Raw genomic sequence first — 20,128 nt, forward strand, 5'->3', positions numbered from 1 at the left:
CACACTCTAACCATCTGAAGTAACTAGATGTAACAGATTTCATGTCTGAACCGAAGGATGAAGTCTGTAAGAACGCAATACTTGTATTGCACCACAATCTCAGCCTGGGTTATGTGCTCAAATTGCTCAAGATTCCATAAGTCTTATGAAGTACCCTACAAAACATTTTCTTAAAATTCATATAGCCAGCACCTACCACATTTTCCCTCATGTACCTACTCTGTTACTTGATCAGAAAGTTCAATTTGATTAATCAAACTTGCTCTTTTACAATCCATGTTGGCTCTCATTAATTAATTCAAACCTCCCCAAGTGTCCATTGATTTCCCCCTTCCCACTGGATTTATTGTTTCTGAAATCTTACCACCACTGATATTAAACTGCGCACATGTTGCTAGTAATAACACTATGTCAGATTTGCTGCTCACCAACTTTTGGCATCTCTCCAAAATCTGGGGTAGACACGGCAAATCCATCTGCTATTTCCACCTTCACTTTCTTTAGTTATCTAGAATGTAAGCCTACCAGACGAGGTGATTATTCAATCTAAGCATAGGATGCACCAGGAAAGCTGGCTATCAGTGTTCACCCATCTATTACCTCTGCCGTTGTTATGGTTCAGATTAGAAACCTATGAAATCTACCTGGATCATTGTTAGGAAAAACATGAGATGTTTCACTTTTGGTATGATTCAAGTGACCCACTAGGAAGCTTTTGTCAAACAAAGTTTATTTAAGAAAATTAGCAAGAACTTTTATCAATTACAAACAAAAGACAAAACAACTACTTTTAAACAATGCATTTGATTACCTTACTTGTGGTTTCAAGTCAGCACAGTCCACTAAGTATACTGTCTTAACTGGTCTCCCATTGTCTGTAAACTTCAGCTTATCCAGCGTTTTGCTGTGTATGGCTTAATCCACACCAAACTCTACTCACTTATCTCATCTGTGCTCACTAGCACCCTGTTTAAGCTCATTATTCCTCCTTGTCTTTTTATCTACATCAAGACTTTGTATGTATCCCCTTTGCCTCCACCATTGGCAGCCTTACCATCAACTACACAGACCTTGTATTCTATAGAATATACTCACTCATCCTGCCATTCCATTTCCCCTAAGACCTTCCTTTAAAACACATCCCCTTGACCAAGTTTTTAATCACCCAACCTGTTATCTTCCTGTTGCTTGGCTTAGTGAATTGCACTTCTGTGAAGCACCTTGGAGAATTCCCACTATATAAAAACCAAGATGCAAGTTAGTATTGTTAATTGACAATTTTAGTTTTACATCTGAGCAGCCAGCCATCCAAAGGGCAGCATATCTTTGTCTGCTAAGTTTTTGAATACAAAAAGAAAGATCCATTTGAATTGAGGGTCCCATTGCATCTACATCCCATCTTTTTCTCTTCTCTGCTCCAAGGAAAACAAACCTAGCTTTTCTAAACTTGCCACATAACTGAAGATTCTCATTCCTGCTAAATCTCTTTATCCTCTCCTGAGTCTTTAATTTTGTTAGGATGGTGTCCAGAATTGTACACACTAATCAGCCATGATCTTATTGAATGGCGGGGCAGGCTCGAAGGGCTAGTTGGCCTACTCCTGCTCCTATTTCTTATGTACTTATGTACTTATGTACTAATCCAGCTGAGTCCTAACCATAGATTTTTGAGTGCTTAGTACGACTTTCTTTTCTGTATTCAAATATCCCAATTTACAAAGCCAAGTGTCCCGTGTGCTTTTCCTGCCATCTTCTGTTCTACTCGCACCATCTTTCCTGCCCCGGCCCAGATTATACCATTTTATATTATTGCTTCATCTAAACTGCATTGCTAGCACTTGGCATATTAAATTGAACTGTCATGTGCCTGCCCATTTCACATTCTGTTTATGTCCTTCTGAAGTCTGTTATTATTTACTGCATTATCAAGTTTTGAACTTTTTATTTTTGTACAACTTCCAAGTTGCACAAACTATATCCTGGTCCAGGTCGTTTATCTGTGGCTACTGATGCTGCAACTCTAGAAGGTGCACTCCTTATACATGCAGTTACACTGCTTGTGATGGTGCAAACTGCATTTTGCTGAAAAGAACAATATGCCTGTTGCCTCTTCTAGAGCCCTTGCCTCAAACATGACAGTGAGGGAGAAGAATAGCGAGTAGGCAGTGCTGTAGGCTTGTGGGTACAGCTCAGGAGAGGGGTGGTGAACAACAGGTGACAAGGGCTTGAAGGAAGCGCAGTGTAGGTTTTGGGATTTAGGGTGATGAGCAGGGGATGCCAAGGGCGTGGGAGTGAGGGGTGACAACGTCTCAGGTAACCAGCAGGAGGTGCAGGAGCTCAGGAGAAGGGTAGCAAACGGAGGAAGACAGCTGGCGGTGGGTGAAACTGCATGCGTGCCAGTGGGCAAATGGGGAACTGCACTGTTGGGTGGCAGGAATTAGTGATTATGTATAATGAGTGTGGTCCTAATATTATTTCCCGAGAGAACCTACTGCAAGCTTTCCTCTGGTCAAAAAGCATTAACTCGACGCTTCTTCTGCCTCCTATCCCTTGGCTAGTTACATAGCCAAGTTGCCATCATCCCTTTAATAACATACATTTCCATTGTCTGAATAACTTTGTCACTAGGAAGCTCTTTGAGAGTCCATATATATTCCTCTCTGTTATTTCATCAAAGAACTTAATCAAGTTGCCGTTAATGAACCTATGCAGGCTGGCTGCTATGCTTCTCTAAATGAGAATTAATTTTGCCCTGACAATTGTTTCTAAATGTTTCCTATCACTAAACTGCATATAGTTATCAAAAATATCTAATCTGCAAAATTGCATTTTTTTTTACAAGAAACACATTTGTCAGACATAAAACATAGTAAGCTGGTTCAGGCAAACTAGGTATTATTTCCATCTCTTGCATAAGGGAGAAAACTGGGTGCAGCAATCTTATTCCACAGATCAGTGAATTTCTGTATCCACTCGCAACATAAGAACAATGTAAGCCAGTTCTTATTACTTAATGGACCAATAGTTGGGACAGAGGAATCATTGATAAATGTATATGCCCTGATTGAGGATGATGCACAATTTATTAAAAAAATCTTCAACCTTACTTTAAAAGTACAGGATTCAGAATCATCAAACCCCTGCTCCAAAATGGGCAAATAATTAAGAAGCCATGTTATGGAAGTTGGGTGAGTAGACACCTGGCAGAAAATGTACCTGTGTCACAATGATTTTTATTCCAATAGGCAGTGTTCTTACTCTTTCATTTCTTTCCAACTAAGCCAGAGGCCATAGAATAATTGACCTCCTCCCAATAATTCTTTCCAATCATGGACTTATAGCTGTGACTTGGGATCTGGGATAAAAATCTACCTTAAAAAGGTGGTGTTTGAATGCATCTGTCTTAATGATGAAGAATTTGTTGAATTTGAGAGAAAAGAACTGCAGCATTCATTCATAAGGAGAGTAGGGACCCAACAGAGTATGGAACATATCGTCCAATATTGTTACTTGATCGCAATCTGAAAATTCTAACATCAATACTAACCATAGAATAAATAGAATAATAACTGAGATTATGCACCCAGACCAAACTGGTTTTATAATGGGCCAATACTCTAGAGGCTTCTTAATATCGTAACTCATCCCTTAAATAGTGGAGTTGAGGCTCTGACCTTATCTTTAGATGCTGAATAGGTGAATCTATTTCAGACTGTAGACCGCCTAGGGTTTGGACCCAACTAGAAGAGCATAAATTGTCATTATATCCTGCGGTTGTCCTACAATACCCATAATTCTTTTTCTGAAAGAGAGTATTAAAAAGTTTAGCAATTGCTCAGGTTACAAAGTTAATGTTGATAAAACTGAAAGAATCCCCAAACATAGTAAGACACAAAGTGTATTTAAATAGCCCACTCAAGGCATTAAATATCTGTTTCTTGTCCCACCATGAATGATATGGTGCAAATTATACTAGTACTGTATCAAGAATGATCTGGATCGGTGGCTGATCCTACCCCTCTTTCTGTCAGGGCAAATTGAAGTTATTTAGGATGAATATCCTCCCCAAGTTGTTGTATCTGTTTCAGATGCTGCCTATTCAGATTCCAAAATCTACATTGAATATGGACATACAAGTGTCCATATTAATATACTATTAATATTACTATAGGACACCAAAACTGAACACAGTAATCCAGATATGGCCTCACCAACATCCTATACAATTGCAGCAAAACATCCCAATCCCTATACTCAAATTATAAGGAGCAGAAATCCTCTCTCTATAAAAGGCCAACATACCGTTTGCCTTTACTGCTTGCTTACTTTCAATGACTGACGCATGAGGATTCCAAGATCTTGTTGAATATCTACCCTCTCTCAATTTATACTCATTCAAATAATAATCTGTCCTCCTATTTTCTTTTGAAGAATTTTTTTTAAAACATAAAGACATAAACAAAGTATGAAGTCCACCTCCAATGAAGTCCTACTTTGCAAACATTCAACGAAGTGTCACTGGGGGAAAAGTAATATGCTGCATATATCAGACATTGCTCTCCATGGTGCCTAGCAATTCCTTCTACATTAAAAGGAAATGGGAGTTTGAACTGGAACAGGAGATTCCGGTGGAAAACTGGAATGAAATCTGTTCTGAGGGCCATCTTGTCACCTACTCAAATAGCTGGAGGAAATATTAATGAAACCTCATTACTAGGTACTTCAGAACACCACATATCACTGTAGAAATTGGCTCCTCCCACACAAGCATTTGCTGGAGAGAATGGGGACCCAATTGATCATTACTTACACACATTCTGACCATGTCCAAAGTTAAGGGACCGTTGGAGTAAGATATTCAAAACATTGACCAAAGTATTCCACATGGACATTCCACAGACCTCTGACTGCTCTACTAGGTACAATTCCAGAAGAGAATGGAAGGAAGAAAATATAACTATCTTTTACAAATTTTTGTCCCCAACTGGATGAAATCCATACGCCCAACCTATGAATCTTGATTATCCAAAGTCAGAGTGCTATTTGGGATTGAAAGAATCAAGAATGTATTAGACTTTCAGAGTGAAAAATTCTTCCAAAGGTGGATCCCAGTAATGGGAATATTGTTCTCATGAACTAAATCACAGAGCACATGCCTACCCCACCCCAATCCAACACCACTCATGTAAATTTTATTTATCCTGTTTTGGTACTTCTATTTATTTGATTTTCTTTTACTATGCTTTCCCATCTACTTTCTATAGTCATTTTTCACTGGTACGCAGCGTAAGGCAACAACTTTCATACAGACCAGTTGTCATCATCAAATTCTTGTTTATCTGCTGTATCAACATATATACATATATACACTTGATTTTTTAAACTAAAAGTGTCTTTGTAATAAGTTTCTTTTATATTTCTGTTAACAGTACTGATGATTAATGTGATGTACCCCTGTGCTAACCATTGGTACATTTAAAGAGATATTTCAAAATACACAGAATAGATTCATTCTAACAGAAATTTTTCTTTCTCTCTGTAAGTAAAGAAAAAAAATGCTTTCAACATTTTCCCTATGGCAATTGTTAAGTTAACTGGCCTGAAGTTTCCTACTTTTTATTTCCCTCTCTTTTTTGAATAATGGAGTTACGTTTGGGTAGCACGGTGGTTAGTGCTGCTGCATCACAGTGCCAGGGATCTTGGTTCGTTTCCAGAGTTGAGTGACTATCTGTGCAGAGTTTGCATGTTCTTTTAGTGTCTGTGTGGGTTTCCTCCCACAGTCCAAAGATGTGCAGGTTAGGTTGATTGGCCATGCTAAATTGCCCCTCAATGAACCAAGGCATATAGGTTAGGGCGATTTATGGGTAAATGCAAGGGAATGGGGCGGGAGGGTGGGCCTGGGTAAAACAATCTGTCAGAGTAGGTGCAGATTCGATGGCTAAACAGCCTCCTGCATTGAAGATATTCTATGATTTGCTATTTTCTGATCTTAATGGAACTTCCCCAAATCCAAGGAATGTTGGAAAATTAAAACCAATGCATAATCTCATTAGTCACTTCTTTTAACATCCTAAGATGAAGTCCATCTGGGCCAGGGGTTGTCAGCTTGCACCGCCAACAATTTGCTCAGTACCACATCCCTGGTGATTGTACTTTTCCTGAGTTCCTTCCTTCTGCTATCTCTGGGATGATACTTGTATCCTCTATAGTAAAGACTGATGCAATATACCTGTTCAATTCATCTGCCATCTCTTTATTTTCCATTATCAATTCCCCAGACTCAATTTCTATAGGACTGATGCTCACGGTGGCACACTGGGGTGGGTGGCATGGCGGCACAGTGGTTAGCACTGCTGTCTAACTGCACTAGGGACCTGCGTTCATTTCCAGTCTTCAGTGAGTTTCTGTGTGGAGTTTGCGTGTTCTCCCTGTGTCTGCATGGGTTTCCCCCATGTGCTCCAGTTTTCTCCTACTGTCCAAAGATGTGTCAGTTAATAGGTTTAGTCATGGTAAATGCAGAGGGTGGGTCTGGGTAAGATGCTCTGTCAGTGAGTCAGTTCAGACACGGTGGACTGAATGGCGTCCTTAAGTATTCCATTCTTTAAGTACTTTCTTGTTTAAGTATCAACAGAAATTCCTACTATCCATCTTTATATTTCTAGCTAGCCTCTCTTACACTCTAACCTTTCCCTCCTGAATAATCTTCTTTGTTTTTTTTGTCATTCTTTATATTCTGTCCAATTTTCTGACCTGTCACCTATTTTTGCACAATTCTTTGTTTGATACTGCCATTCACTTTTTAGTCAACCATAAATGGTGGGTCCTCCCCTTGATTTTTTTTCTGTTAAAATTAATCTATTCTGTGTATTTTGAAATATCTCTTTAAATGTCTGCTAAAACATCTCAATTGACCTATTCCTTAACCTCATTTGTCAGTTCACTTCAGCTAACTTTCTTCATTTCCATTTAATTGCCCAAATTTAAGTTTAAAATACTAGTCTCAGATTTGCTCTTTCTTCCCTCATATTGAATGGGAAGTTCAGTGATGTTATAATCACTGCCACCTCAGGATGTCTTCACTGATTACAATAGCAGGGAAGTCATGTTTGAGTTGTATTGAAATTTGGTCAGGCCATGGCTAGAGTACTGTGCAGTTCTGATCGCCACGTTATAGGAAAGATGTGACTATACTGGAGGGGGTGCAGTGAAGATTAACCAGAATATTGCCTGGGATAAAACATTTAAGTTGTGTAAAGAGTTGGATAGGTTTGGGTTGTTTTTGTTGGAGCAGAGAAGACTGAGGGGCGACCTGATCGAGGTGTATAAGATAATGAGGGATAGAGTGGCTAGGGAGCAGTTGATTCCCTTAGTTGAAGGGTCAGTCACGAGGGGATACAAGTTCAAGGGGAGAGGCAGGAAGGTTAGCGGGGATTTGAGGAAAATCTTTTTCACCCAGATGGTGGTGATGGTCTGGAATGTGCTGCCTGGGACAAAGGGTCATCAGGACTGAAACGTCACCTCTTTTCTTTCCATACAGATGCTGCCAGACCTGCTGAGATTTTCCAGCATTTTCTCTTTTGGTTTCAGATTCCAGCATCTGCAGTAATTTGCTTTTAGCTCCTTCTGGAAAACATACAATGTTTTTGCCTCAACCGCTTTACGTGGTAGCGAATTCCACAGGCTCGTCCAGAGAGGTTGTTCCTCATCTCAGCTCTAAAAGATTTACCACTTATCCTCAGACTAAGACCCACTGATTCTGGACACCCCCACCATTGGGAACATCCTTCCTGCATCTACCCTGTCTAGTCCTGTTAGTATTTTTTAGATTTCTGAGATCCCCCACATTTATCTGAAGTCCAGCAAACTCTTCTCATACGTCAGTCCTACCATCCCAGAAATTAGTCTAGTAAACCTTTGCTGCACTCCTTTTATAGCAAGATCATCCTTCCTCGAGTAAGGAGACCACAACTGCACAATATATTCCATGTGTGGCCTCACCAAGGCCCTGCAAATTGCACCAAGACATGCCTACTTCTGTTCTCCAATCCTCTTACTATGAAGGCAAACATACTATTTGCCTTCTATACTGTCTGCTGTATTTATATGCTTACTTTCAGCAACTGGTGTACGAGAACTCCCAGATCTCATCGCACATTCCCATGAATTAATTTATAGTCGTTCAGATAATAATCTGCTTTCCTGTTTTTTGCTACCAAACGGGGTAATCTCATGTTTATCCACATTATACTGCATTTGCCCACTTGCTCAGCTTGTCCAAATCACACTGAAGCACCCTCACAGTTCACCCACCTGCAAATTTGGAGATATTACATTTAGTTCCCACATCTAAATAACTAATATACATTGTAAATAGCTGGGATTGTAGTAATGATTCCTGTGGTACACCACCTGTCACTGCCTGCGATTTGAAAAAAGACTTGTTTATTCCTACTTTTTGTTCCCTGCCTGCTAACCAGTTTTCTATCCATCTCAATAGGCTACCCCCAATTCCATGCACTCTAATTTTACATGCTAATCTCTCTCTGTCAAAAACCTTCTGAAAGTCCAAATAAATCACATCTACTGGCTCCCCCTCATCAACTCTACTAGTTATATCCTCAAAGAATTCTAACAGATTTGTTGAGCATGATTTCATAAATCCATGCTGACTCTGTTCGATTCTACTACTGTTTACCAAATGCTCCCCAAAATATCTTTGATAGGGGACTTTAGAATTTTCCCCATTACCAATATCAAGATGACTGGTCGATGATTCCCTGTTTTCTCTTGACCTCCCTTTTTAAGTAGTGCGGCTTCATGAACTACCTTCCAATCTGTAGGAGCTGCTCCAGAATCTATAGAATCTTAGGTGACCGCCAATGCATCCACTATTTCAAAGGCCACTTCCTTAAATACAATGGGATGTAGATTATCAGGCCCTGGAGATTTATTGGCCTTCAATCCCATAAATTATCCCAATGCCATTTCTCTGCTAATACTGATTTCCTTCAGTTCCTCCCTCTCACTAAACCTGTGTTCTGAACATTTCTGGTATGTTATTTGTGTCCTTCTTTGTGAAGACAGAACCAAACTATGTATTTAGTTGGTCAGCCATTTTTTTTTTTGGTTTGCTATTATAAAATCCCCTGTTCCTGACCGTAATGGACCTACATTTGTTTTCTTCAATCTTTTTTTTCATGCGCCTGTGGAGACTCTTAGAGTCAGTTTATATGTTCCCTGCAAGTTTACATTTGTTATCAATTTTCCTCTTCTAATCAATCTCTTGGTCTTCCTTTGATGAATACTAAACTGCTCCCAGTCCTCAAGTTTTGTTTTTTTTTTGATCAATTTGTATTCCTCATTTGATGTCATTGTGCAGCCATGCCTCTGTAATGGCTATCAGATCATACTTATTTATTTCTATTTGTGCTATCAGTTCATCTGTTTTGTTTTGAATGCTGTGTGCATTCAGATACAGAGCTTACAGTGTTGTCTCTTTTATTATTTTTGTAACCTCTAGCCTTGACTGCTCTTCCAAGATTTCTACTCGCAATCATTTCCTGTCACATTCTGTTAATCATTTCCCATATTAATACCTTTTTCTCTTGCCTTGTTTCTACTCTTTCGTTTACCACATCTTCCAAATTTGGTCACATTGCCCCCAATAGTTAGTTTGAGACCTTCTGTACTTCCCTAATTGCAGCTCACTAGAACAGCAGTTCCACCATAGTTCAGGTGTAGACAAGATTCCACTTTATCAGACTAGCGTCAATGCCCCAAGAACTAGAATCCACTTCTCCCACACCAGTCTTTAACCTATGCATTCATTTCTTTAATCTTATTTGCCCTAATACCATTTTGCACATGGCTAAGGTAATAACCCAGAAAACCTTTGACATTCTGCATTTTAATTTAGTGCCTATCCCCTCATACTCTCTCTGTCCAAGTACTGCGGTGGCACAGTGGTTAGCACTGCTGCTTCACAATGCAGGGGGCCTGGGTTTGATTCCCGCTTGGGTCATTGTCTGTGTGGGTTTCCTCCAGGTACTCTGTTTCCTCCCATAGTCCAAAAGACGTGCTGGTTAGGTACATTGGCCATGCTAAATTCTCCCTCAATGTACCCGAACAGGTGCTGGAGTGTGGAGACTTGGGGATTTTGACAGTCACTTCATTGCAGTGTTACTGTAAGCCTACTTGTGACGCTAATCAATAAATAAACTTTAATAAATAAATTATATAACTACTACAACTGCACAAAATGATTTGAGTAAAACTTTTTATGCAATGGTCTCTTTTTAAAAGAAAACTCTCTATTGTCATATTTTGCGCTATTACCACAAAAAAATGTATCTGCTGAAGAAGACCTTGGTCCTACGATAAGTTCAGTGGAGTTTGATATAAAATTCCATTTTACTTCATTCATAATGGAGTATTCATTGTCTGAATATTTAGCCTCTACTCACCCAAAACTTAAATCCACAGTTTGAAGATAAAATGTGACCTTTGTAAATGCTCTTTATGTTGATCTCATTTTGCTCTGTGTAGGCACACTGATTGTTCATTTGTTTTTTTTAAGCTGCAGATTGTCATTACACCTTTGATGAGAAACTGCATACATGTTAGATACTCACCTTCTCAAGCTTGAATATTTTTCTTTGGTTTTGTGTGGGTTTTTGTGTAAGTGGCATAGATTAGTATAGCAGTTGTTTTTACTTGACTAAGTTACAGAGGCCATGTTCCCATGATCCTCTGTGACCAATATTAAAGCTTACTCACTGAATAATTGTCAAGTATACTCTGTGGAATTTTATTGTTCACCTTCAGTTTAAAAGAAATGACTTGAGGGGTTTCATTAAAAGGTGGCTCGAGGCTGAAGACTGACATCTGACAGTTACTATGTAAACCATGGGCAATATGTTTTTGATTTGTTTGGCCCTCACTGGGCTCATATTTCAAAGCATTGATAAGATTTGTTTGATGGTGTAAACGGCATTAATTCTTCCATCCAATTTTCACACTTCTGTGTTTCAATTATGTTTAGTAGAGTAATACAAATTTCTGTTAAGTTTATATATGGATGTATAAGGTTGCACATCCACAAAAGCGTATTTGAGTGTGCTTAAACGTACTAAATTAAATGCAGTCTTAAGTTTAAAGAACACTTCCATCAGGTTAGCCATTATTTCTTTTGACTGAAGCAGTTAGCAAATTTGAATTGGATACTTTCAGCGTTTTAAAAAAGCAGCAATTTTAGAACAAATGTGATTGTCTACCCAAAGTACAAGCCAGTTATATTCAAACAAATGAACTTGTAATGCATGATATAGGCTAGTAATTAACTTACAAATATCTTATAATGTTCAGCGGAAAATCAGTGAAATGTTTGTTTTAGATTGAAACTGATGCTAAAATCTTACAATCACAATACATCTGTATGCTATCTCAAAATGATTCTTTGAATTCCGCATATGAAGAAATAATTTTAGTCATGCATTTGTAGTGCTACCTTTTTAGGTAATTTATTCCCCTCAGTGGAGCATCATTTTATTTTGATATCTAACTTAAAAATGCATTGATACAAAACATCTGAGGCTTACATATTTCCTAAGTCATGTACCCAACCCTGGGTGATAGATAGTGATCATGAAAATAAAATTGAAATTTCAAAGAACAGGTTTCTGAATCCAAATGGATGAAATTTAAGTGATTTGTGTCCACCTGGCAAGCAAGAAATATTTAGATTTCTCCCCCCCCCCCCAAGTTCTATACTCCTGGTTATGTTCCAGGCAGTCATTATTGTGTTTTTATCATATCTATTGGGATTTAAGCAGTGTTTTGTAGAATTGTGTACGTATGCATTTTCACTAGCGGTTTGGCTATCTTTATATTTTTTTAAATGCTTTTGTTATCCTGAAGGTGGGAATCCTCTCTTTTGTGTCTCAACACTGGAAAAATCCAAAGCACTTCACCTTTATCGCCTCCTTGCAGAACATCAGTCTTATTTTTTAGTAAGATAAGAAACTTTTGTCCAAGCAGACAGGCAAAATTGATTGTGACTCTCTTCCATCACATTTTAATAATGGCAGTCTCTTCATTCTCATTTCAATGGCAGCCGCAATTTGCAGGGCAGTATCTCAAACATCTTTTCGACTGGCAGAGGGCAATGTATGTGTGTTTTTCTTTCCCCTCCCCTCTGTCACACCAAGAAATGTTTTTATGAACATGATGCATTTAAACTTCTGCAACTATGTTGGAGAAAAGCATTATTTTTCCACCCCAGCTAAATAGTGTTTAGTTCCATTGATTTGTTACAAAGCCACTAGAGAATTTGGCGCTATCCATAGTGTTGGCCACAATGTTGTTTTATGCAGATGTAGCATAAAATGTCTAGATGTGCACGTAGTTTCCCCGCACTTTACCAAAAACCTCGATCGAAGGGTAGATTTTGCCAACAGCATTCAATAAAGATAAGTTGCTTCATTCTGCTAAAATAATCATCAACCCAGTAAAATGGAAGGAGCATCTGAGCTAGCAAGGCAGTCAGTAAATCACTTATTTTAATGTTTAGGCACTGATGTATTTGCTTTGTGATCAGATGGCAGTGAAGCAAGGAGAAACCTTTTGTGTGAATGAACTGCTTATGTGAAAATGCATCCATAATGTAATCACTGGGACCGGAAGGGGCCATACTGTGTCTGAAAGGAGACAATGGAATCTGGCCATATCTACATTGCTGAAATCGAGTTCATCAGCGATTCAGCCCTTTGACTGCGGTTGTCATGCAAACTTCCTACTTTGATCAGTAGAGGGTGGAGGGAGGGACTCGCGTAGGCCTGCGGATGTATCTCTGCTGTTTACCCTGTACTTGGCTTCAATTGAAATTCTTCCGGAGAAAGCAACGGGGCACATTTTGCACCTTGACCTGTCTAGACAGTTAAAACTTTTTGTCCAGTTACCAAGGCAAAGGCCTATTTTGACCTCTTGTGCACTCTTTGTGGTGATTCACTCTAGGAGTATAGGTGTTGACTGGAGTTTTCTTGAATTTGGTGAAGGGGGGAGGAGATGAGACAATCCAGCAACTATTATTCCAGGAATTGAAAACTGAGACTGTAGACCTGATTGACTTTTGGGCCTTGCCTTCCCCTCTGAATCCTGAACGAGGATTAAGCAGCTGCTGGCAGGCAAACGAACAACGCCTGGACTGACCAGTCATTGAGTAAACTGGATGTGTTGCTTCCCTGACTTAATTTCCTAAAATTAAGTTTTGTTTTGCCAAATTTGTTGGTATCCACAATATAGAAAATCTATTTGAAATGAACAAAATGGATAAAAACGAATGCTAGGACTTTTTTTTTCAGACCCAAGAGTTACATTGTAAATCTTAAGTCTTAAAACTGCCATTCAGTTAGTTTGAGATTTCTTATTTTTTAACAGCATGCATAATGTAATGTTGCAGCATTGTTCACGTGTTGCTCTGTTTTTCTGCAGATTCCATACGCTAGGTCAGAGACCCATCTACTTGAACTCTTTGAAACTATCTGTTCAAACATGGATGATTATGCACTGTATGAGGATCCAGAGACCCAGAAGAAGACATATATGCGATTTGCTCCGAGGGATTCTGAGAAACTGGGTTCGGTAGATTTTAAGAATTTCAAGTTTGATCCTGAAAAGTCAAAATCACTAAAGTTTGTGGTAAGGCTTTTACAATGTGTTCGGACAGCCTTTACAGTAGAGGGCACTAGCACTTCAGCTCATGAAACCGTCATTAAAAATGATGCTACTTAAGTTTATGTAATTCATCAAAAAGGAGCTGAAAAATCCACGGTCATAGAATGGCGATAGTTAGATGACGATCACATTTTGTAGTTTAATCTTCTGTTGTTCAACTGTGAAAATATTTGCGAGATGGTTTGTGCCATGTTGGTGAAATATAGGGAATAGAAAATGGCAGCAGGCAACAAAGAAACACCTAGAGTTGTATGTGCTACATAGCAATGATGATTACTCATTTTGACCGTTTCGTACTTCAACACCCTCCTTTTTTTATTCTGATCTCAGTGTGAAAGTATAGTGGAGGAGTACGAAGATGAAATAATTTCTCTGTTCACCCATGAGGCAGACCATGCGGCTGACAAGCTATGCAGCGAGAAATCAGGTACTGTATCTGATGTGACGGTATACTTCCTTTTCTGAGTTTCTTGTTGCTATGCCACATTGATGCCCTGGGGTGGGGAGGGTTGTGGGGGTGGAGACAGTAGGAATGTTTAATCTAATGAAAATAACGCAGGTCATTACTTTAATGTAGAAGTTTCTTCTGCCAAGCTACCATTAGCCAAATTGAACTTTTGCTTAATTATTGATGCTTACATCAGTTCAGAAGATATACAGATATACTGTATGTTTAGCTAAGTCTATCCCACTGTTTGTGACTGGTTCCCATTAGTATTCAGAAAAGCTGCCTACTGAAAATCCCCTTGGCTGAAATGAGATTCTTTAGGGAATAAGTGGCTAAAATCTCAATTTTCTTTTGATTAGAGTCCATCGTTAATAACTAATATTTTTTTCCATCCATTGTGCTGGTAATGAAAAGGTGATGTATTGTCATGTTCATTTCAAAACAGTCAAAAAGCTGCAAAGCCTTTAATTTCAGCAGTTTTGCTTGATGTGTGTTAATAGTTGTGACAATAGCTAGTTCTCGAGTGTGCTTCTCAAGTGTCTCACTAGTGCTGCTGTTTTATTTCAAACCGTGCTTATATTGCCTTCCAGATCTAAACTACCTTTAGAATGTAGTTGTGTGTTTTGCAGCTGAGCTCACCAAAATAGGCAACAATAAACTTAGAGATAAAGTAATAAAGCTTGTAAGGATTGAGTTCTCCTGCAAAATACCTCTGATTACTCATGTGTTGTTAGGGTTTCTAATCAAATTTATATAAATGAGGAGGGAAATTGATATGTATTTTTCCATAAATTATAGTGAACTGTGATCCCAAAAAAGGTACAGGTGTCATTGAAATGAGTGATTCTCTTTTGAAGTTCAGAATCCCAAAAATTGCATTGAACTGTTGCCTCAGTGACGTTAATTTTATATTAGTTAGTCATACAAATAGGTATCTTAGAGGTATCTGATAAGACCTCCATTTCATAAAAATCAATCTCTTGGGTCAGCCTCCTGTCTCTTTCAGTAAATGTTACTATGTGGTAAACCTTAAGTTTATTTTGAGTCTTGTATATTTAACAAGCTTGTAAGCAATCATAGTACTGCAGTGTCCTGTCATAGCCTGCATAGATGGAACTCTACTTATTTTCCTTTAATAATATCTATTTTAAACTCCAAACAGACATCTACCAACTTTGATTTGGGAATATTTGGTAGAGTTTACAACTTCTTTAAATTAAAATAATAGTTTTGATTGCCCAACATATTCCATACAAAAAATTGATGCTGATGTTAAAAGTAAGACTGCACGGCAAATAAAACATATATGTACGAGTACCAATTAGCTTTGAAATCTTTGGATATTTTTAATTAGTTTTGAGATATTGTACAGGTACTGAATAGGATGGTCTGTTTGCATCACTATAATATGTTAAGTATTGTGAATTATTTCTTTAAATGGTATCAACAGATGTTGAATTTTGGAATGGTCCTAACAGGTGGTTGGAAGTGTTTGTTCCACTGTTTCCAGTGTGGCTTTTTGAATGAACTTTTCGCCCTGGCTTACTCAACTATCTTGCGAAAGCTTCCTCAGGTTCAAACAAAGGAATCTAATTTTAGACATGTGGAAAAGTAATCAAAGATGTGACATTTGGAAAGGCCACTTTGTAATGCAAGACATTATTCAGCTACATTTGCCCTTTTTGCCTAAGTTGAAGGAATGCATTGCTAGTGGTTTATTCCTTTTTTAATTAAAATAGGCATATTGTTCAAATCAACTTAACCTGTTACAATAGTTTAGCTATTAAAAGTATCACTAGTTGGTGGAATATTTATGAACAAAAGCAAGAACTTGAAACATTTATCTATTTATTCATTTATCTTGTCCCCCGAATCAGAGATGTGTGATCCACCCAGCCAAGCTCCTCGCTCTGATCTATAATCCAGCACAGAACTGGTGCATATGGAGTTGGAACAGAAGAATTATAAAGGGATAGCATCAACATCTGGTAAATTTACACTGGACCAGGATTGCTGCTCTGAATTTGTTATCCTCTCTTCAAGAAAACCATTAGTTTGGATATTTTCATTATGACTGTATCCTGTGATCATCTTGATCTGTTCTCATGTTTCCATATTATCCACAATTTATTAAAGAAATTTTTTTATAACCGAATCATGTGGATTAAATTAATAGCTACCTTCCGGAAGATTTTAACTTGATACCAAAACCAGAAAATAACACTTGAGTGTTCCCCTCTTTTTGATCAAATAAAGTGTATAATTATTTGTTTTGAAGAGGGGAGTAGTTTATTTTCAATTTTATAATCTATGCTTTCAAATAAAATTATTCCAGATTGGTTGATTTGTTTTCATTTTAAGTTAATTATTGGGATGGAATTTTTGAACATGAATTCAACAATAAAAGAATTAAATTGTCCAACTATCTTCCAAAATGTAACTTTTATGTTACCCTCAGATTGTTCTACAAACTTTTAAACTGGGTTTGAGGTTCCCGCTCCCATTGCAGCGTTTTCATTTGATGTCCCTACCCAACATTAAAGAATTCTGTTAAGCCACAATGAATACCGCATCAGTCTGCGTAGCAATCCTTTTTATCTGCACAATGAAATATAAATGTTCATCTTTCAATTAAAAATCCTCCATTGTCTTAGCTCCAGTTTATCTTAATTTGTACTAATTTGTAAGCCTTTTTTGTGATACAGTATCAGACGGAATCTAATTAAAATCTGCACCGTGTTTATAATCCATTTAGCACGAAATCATTCTTAAGGCCTCAACATATTGATGTTTATTCCAACACTTTTATCGCGGTACAGAAGAAACTGCCTTCTTTCAACTCCTGCTGCCTTTCAACTTTTCTTCCACAATTTTTCCTAATTGATAGCTGATTTTCAAACATCACATGTTTTACTAGGAAACTTTCCCTCAGATTTGATCTGTTTTCAATGATGCACACATCTTGAGCGGACATGTTTTTTTTAAACTGCATTGTTCAGTGAATTAGAATAAAAGGAAGACAATGTGCAAGTGTCAGCAAATGTGTTTTTTATGTTCAAATCGATGACTTTTTAGCGGCTCTACAAGTAAATTTCATTGTTACCTCGTGAAACCAAAGACCCCTTAAAACGTGGAGCTGCTGTCATTGGCTCCATAATTGTTTCTTTATAATGCTGAAATTGACACATAATCTGTGGTCATGAGGTCAAAGTCTTAGAGAATGTCCAGTTTAAACAGGAACTTTCGAATTTTGAAATCACCGGAGAAAGTGGAGACTGATAAAACGGCCTGTTCAGCTGAGGACCTAAGTAAGTAAATGTATATGATGCAGATACTTTGAAACACTTCATCTCTTTACTGATAAAGACGACGGAGTATTAACTCTTTGCCTACCCCGTTTACATTTCGAATTGTACACGGCTCCATTAATAGTGTGAAGGTCCTGCAGTGTTTTTTTTCGCGGAGGGCACATACTTGTAATTCAATGCAGAGTCCTGCTGGGAAATGTAAACTCGTGGGAATTTTTGTTCATGATGCCCCTTTTAAACGCGTGTTTGACCACTAGGATTTTTTTTTCTTTGCAAACGAGCTTTATGTGAGGACCAGCACTATCCGTTTGTGGTCATTAAGAATTAAGCATTCGGGTTTTGTTTTTCATTTTAAGTGGCCTCCAATGGTTTTTTTTTGATGGGATTGTGGATCATGGTCCAGGAACACACTTCCATTCTCTAAATATTTGAGCGTTTATGAGGAACTAAATATTTGTTGTTACATTTGTGTTTTCTTTCGAATTAAAAACGACATTCTCAGTATGTGTTATTGGCAAAAAAATCTGCTACAAATATATCTGGTGAATTTGAGAGCTGATGCTTTGCAAGTTTTGAACGGAGGGCTTTTGTGTTGTTAAAACAGCTCCTTATCACGAGTTTGCTGATACAAGTTCTTGAATATATTCCGAAAATTACGTATTCCGAAAATGCATATTTGATACCATACAAATGGGATTCTATATTAGAAATAGATTGCTTCCTTAGGCTATAACTACAACTTTCCCCGCCACCCACTCAAATTTTCTTCGCCACTTTCTTCTGTTTCTTGGATGTATTTGGAATAATGATGGTTATATTTCTGTCCACATTGGCCGAAGCGGGTGCTAGACATTATTTGCTGACTATTGATCCTGGTGCTTGGTACAAAGACCCGAGGTGAAACTGGTGGAATGGACTCAGTTTGCCATCTGTAAACTGGATAGATAAATGCTCATTTCCTTCTGCTCGTATTCGCCTTGGCAGGGGAGCTTAGCAAGGTCAGTGACACAGCTGCTGAGGCTTTGGGTGGAAGAGAGGGAGTATCTTTCTTTAGACTGGTCCGATCTGTATGAAGGACCATTTTGTAAAATTACCTAAATTCAATATCATTGAACCAGGAGGTCCACCTCAATCAGAGCTGCAGCAAAGTGGTTCTCTACAGTCTGACAAAGTTCAGCCTCTGAGCTGCAGCATTAACTTGTATTCTAACAAGATTAAAATATATTTGTCCTGGGGATTAGCATACTTAAATCCCCCTTCCCCTTTTTGGTGGTGGCAGTTCTTTGATCTGTGTTGCATGGCAAGAGTCTGGCTTGGTCCTGGCCATCCGAGTGCCAAGTGTGAAATCGGCCTGATGTCATCCCTATTCTTCACTTTTACATCTTTCACCAGTTTAATTATATTTCCGCCACAAAAGACTGGCGCTTCATTGCATATTCAAGTTGGACAAGGAAGCATTAAAAAGTATGGGTGAAATAACTGTGGGGGGAGGGGATCGCTTTTGTGTTGAGGACAGCTACTGAGACCCAAAAAAATACTTTCCTGCTATTTTCTCTCTTTCCCTTCCCCGCCCCCAGTACATCGCCCCCCCCCCCCCCCCCCGCCACACCAACGCCTCATCTTCTCTGTAAGTGCGAGATGCCATAAAGAACATTTAAACTGGCCTACTCTGGTTCTCGCCGAAACATTTTTTTTAATCCACCGCCATTTGCAATACTTGATTGTAAAGTCACTGGGGATAATCCATTTTAAGTTCGTCGTCGCAGGTTTTGATTGGTTAGAACGGGTTTGCTAGGAAAGTGTCAGCTCGATAGTTTTGACGAGAGATGCTTCGGAAGAGTTTTTGAGAGTTTTATCCAGAGGCGTGGGGGGATCGGGAGGAAACGAACCACCTGCAGTTGTGGCAGGAGCTTTGACCTTCACCCCAGTCTCCTGGCCACTGACTCCATTCACAGTGTCTGAGAGGCACAGTTGCTCCCCACTTGTACAGGACCAGGCTCATCAAGGCAGTGACCATTGGGCGTTACTTCCACATACAAGCTAAGCAAGAATAGAAATGCAGATTACTTCTTTAGCATTTGATACCAGGTCAATGCTGGGAAATGCTCTGCTCTGACAGCTTCTTTTGTCTGAGATTTTCTGTAACGTTTCCCAGTCTCTGTATTTAGTAGAGACAGGTAGAAGCGAATGGAACTTAATGACGTTTGGAGAGGAAATAAAGGTATTGATCTTTCGGAGGGCAAATGTCACCTCTTATACACTATCCCGCGGTGTAAATAGAAAATTCATATAACCAGGGCTTCCTGTTTCAGACCAAACAAAAGGCCTGGAGAGGAAGATGAAACCTATTAGCCAGAACTTTGGAGAAACTCTCCGGCATGTTTACAAGTGTAATTTATTATACACGCGTTTCAACTCTTTAAATTCAAACCGTTTAATCTGGAAAGTTGTTGGGAACATTTCCAAAAAAAAAGTTTGCAGAGATAAAGAGGGAAATTTAAGATGAGTGTAATTATATAAATAGTGTGAATATTAGATAATGCTTTGCATGTTTTATATTTCAATAAAATATGGAAGATTGCAATGTTGAATACAAAGAACAGTACACCTTATTGTTGGCTCCTCCAAGAAACTTATTTCC

At 38.5% G+C, this 20,128-nt stretch overlaps 1 protein-coding gene across 1 annotated transcript in view; it reads left to right on the forward strand.

Moving 5' to 3' along the window:
• cnpy1 (canopy FGF signaling regulator 1) overlaps nucleotides 1-16,929 on the forward strand; it is a 102,156-nt gene extending 85,227 nt beyond the window's left edge. The window contains exons 3-5 of the mRNA XM_080212946.1: nucleotides 13,489-13,695; nucleotides 14,062-14,158; nucleotides 16,057-16,929. Coding sequence (XP_080069072.1) covers nucleotides 13,489-13,695; nucleotides 14,062-14,158; nucleotides 16,057-16,100 — 348 coding nt within the window. The 3' untranslated portion in view covers nucleotides 16,101-16,929. The remainder of the gene's footprint in view (nucleotides 1-13,488; nucleotides 13,696-14,061; nucleotides 14,159-16,056) is intronic.
• Nucleotides 16,930-20,128: the final 3,199 nt, after the last annotated feature.

Source organism: Carcharhinus amblyrhynchos, chromosome 2 (genome assembly GCF_965287045.1).
Source record: "Carcharhinus amblyrhynchos chromosome 2, sCarAmb.v2.hapA, whole genome shotgun sequence".
Taxonomy (NCBI): domain Eukaryota; kingdom Metazoa; phylum Chordata; class Chondrichthyes; order Carcharhiniformes; family Carcharhinidae; genus Carcharhinus; species Carcharhinus amblyrhynchos.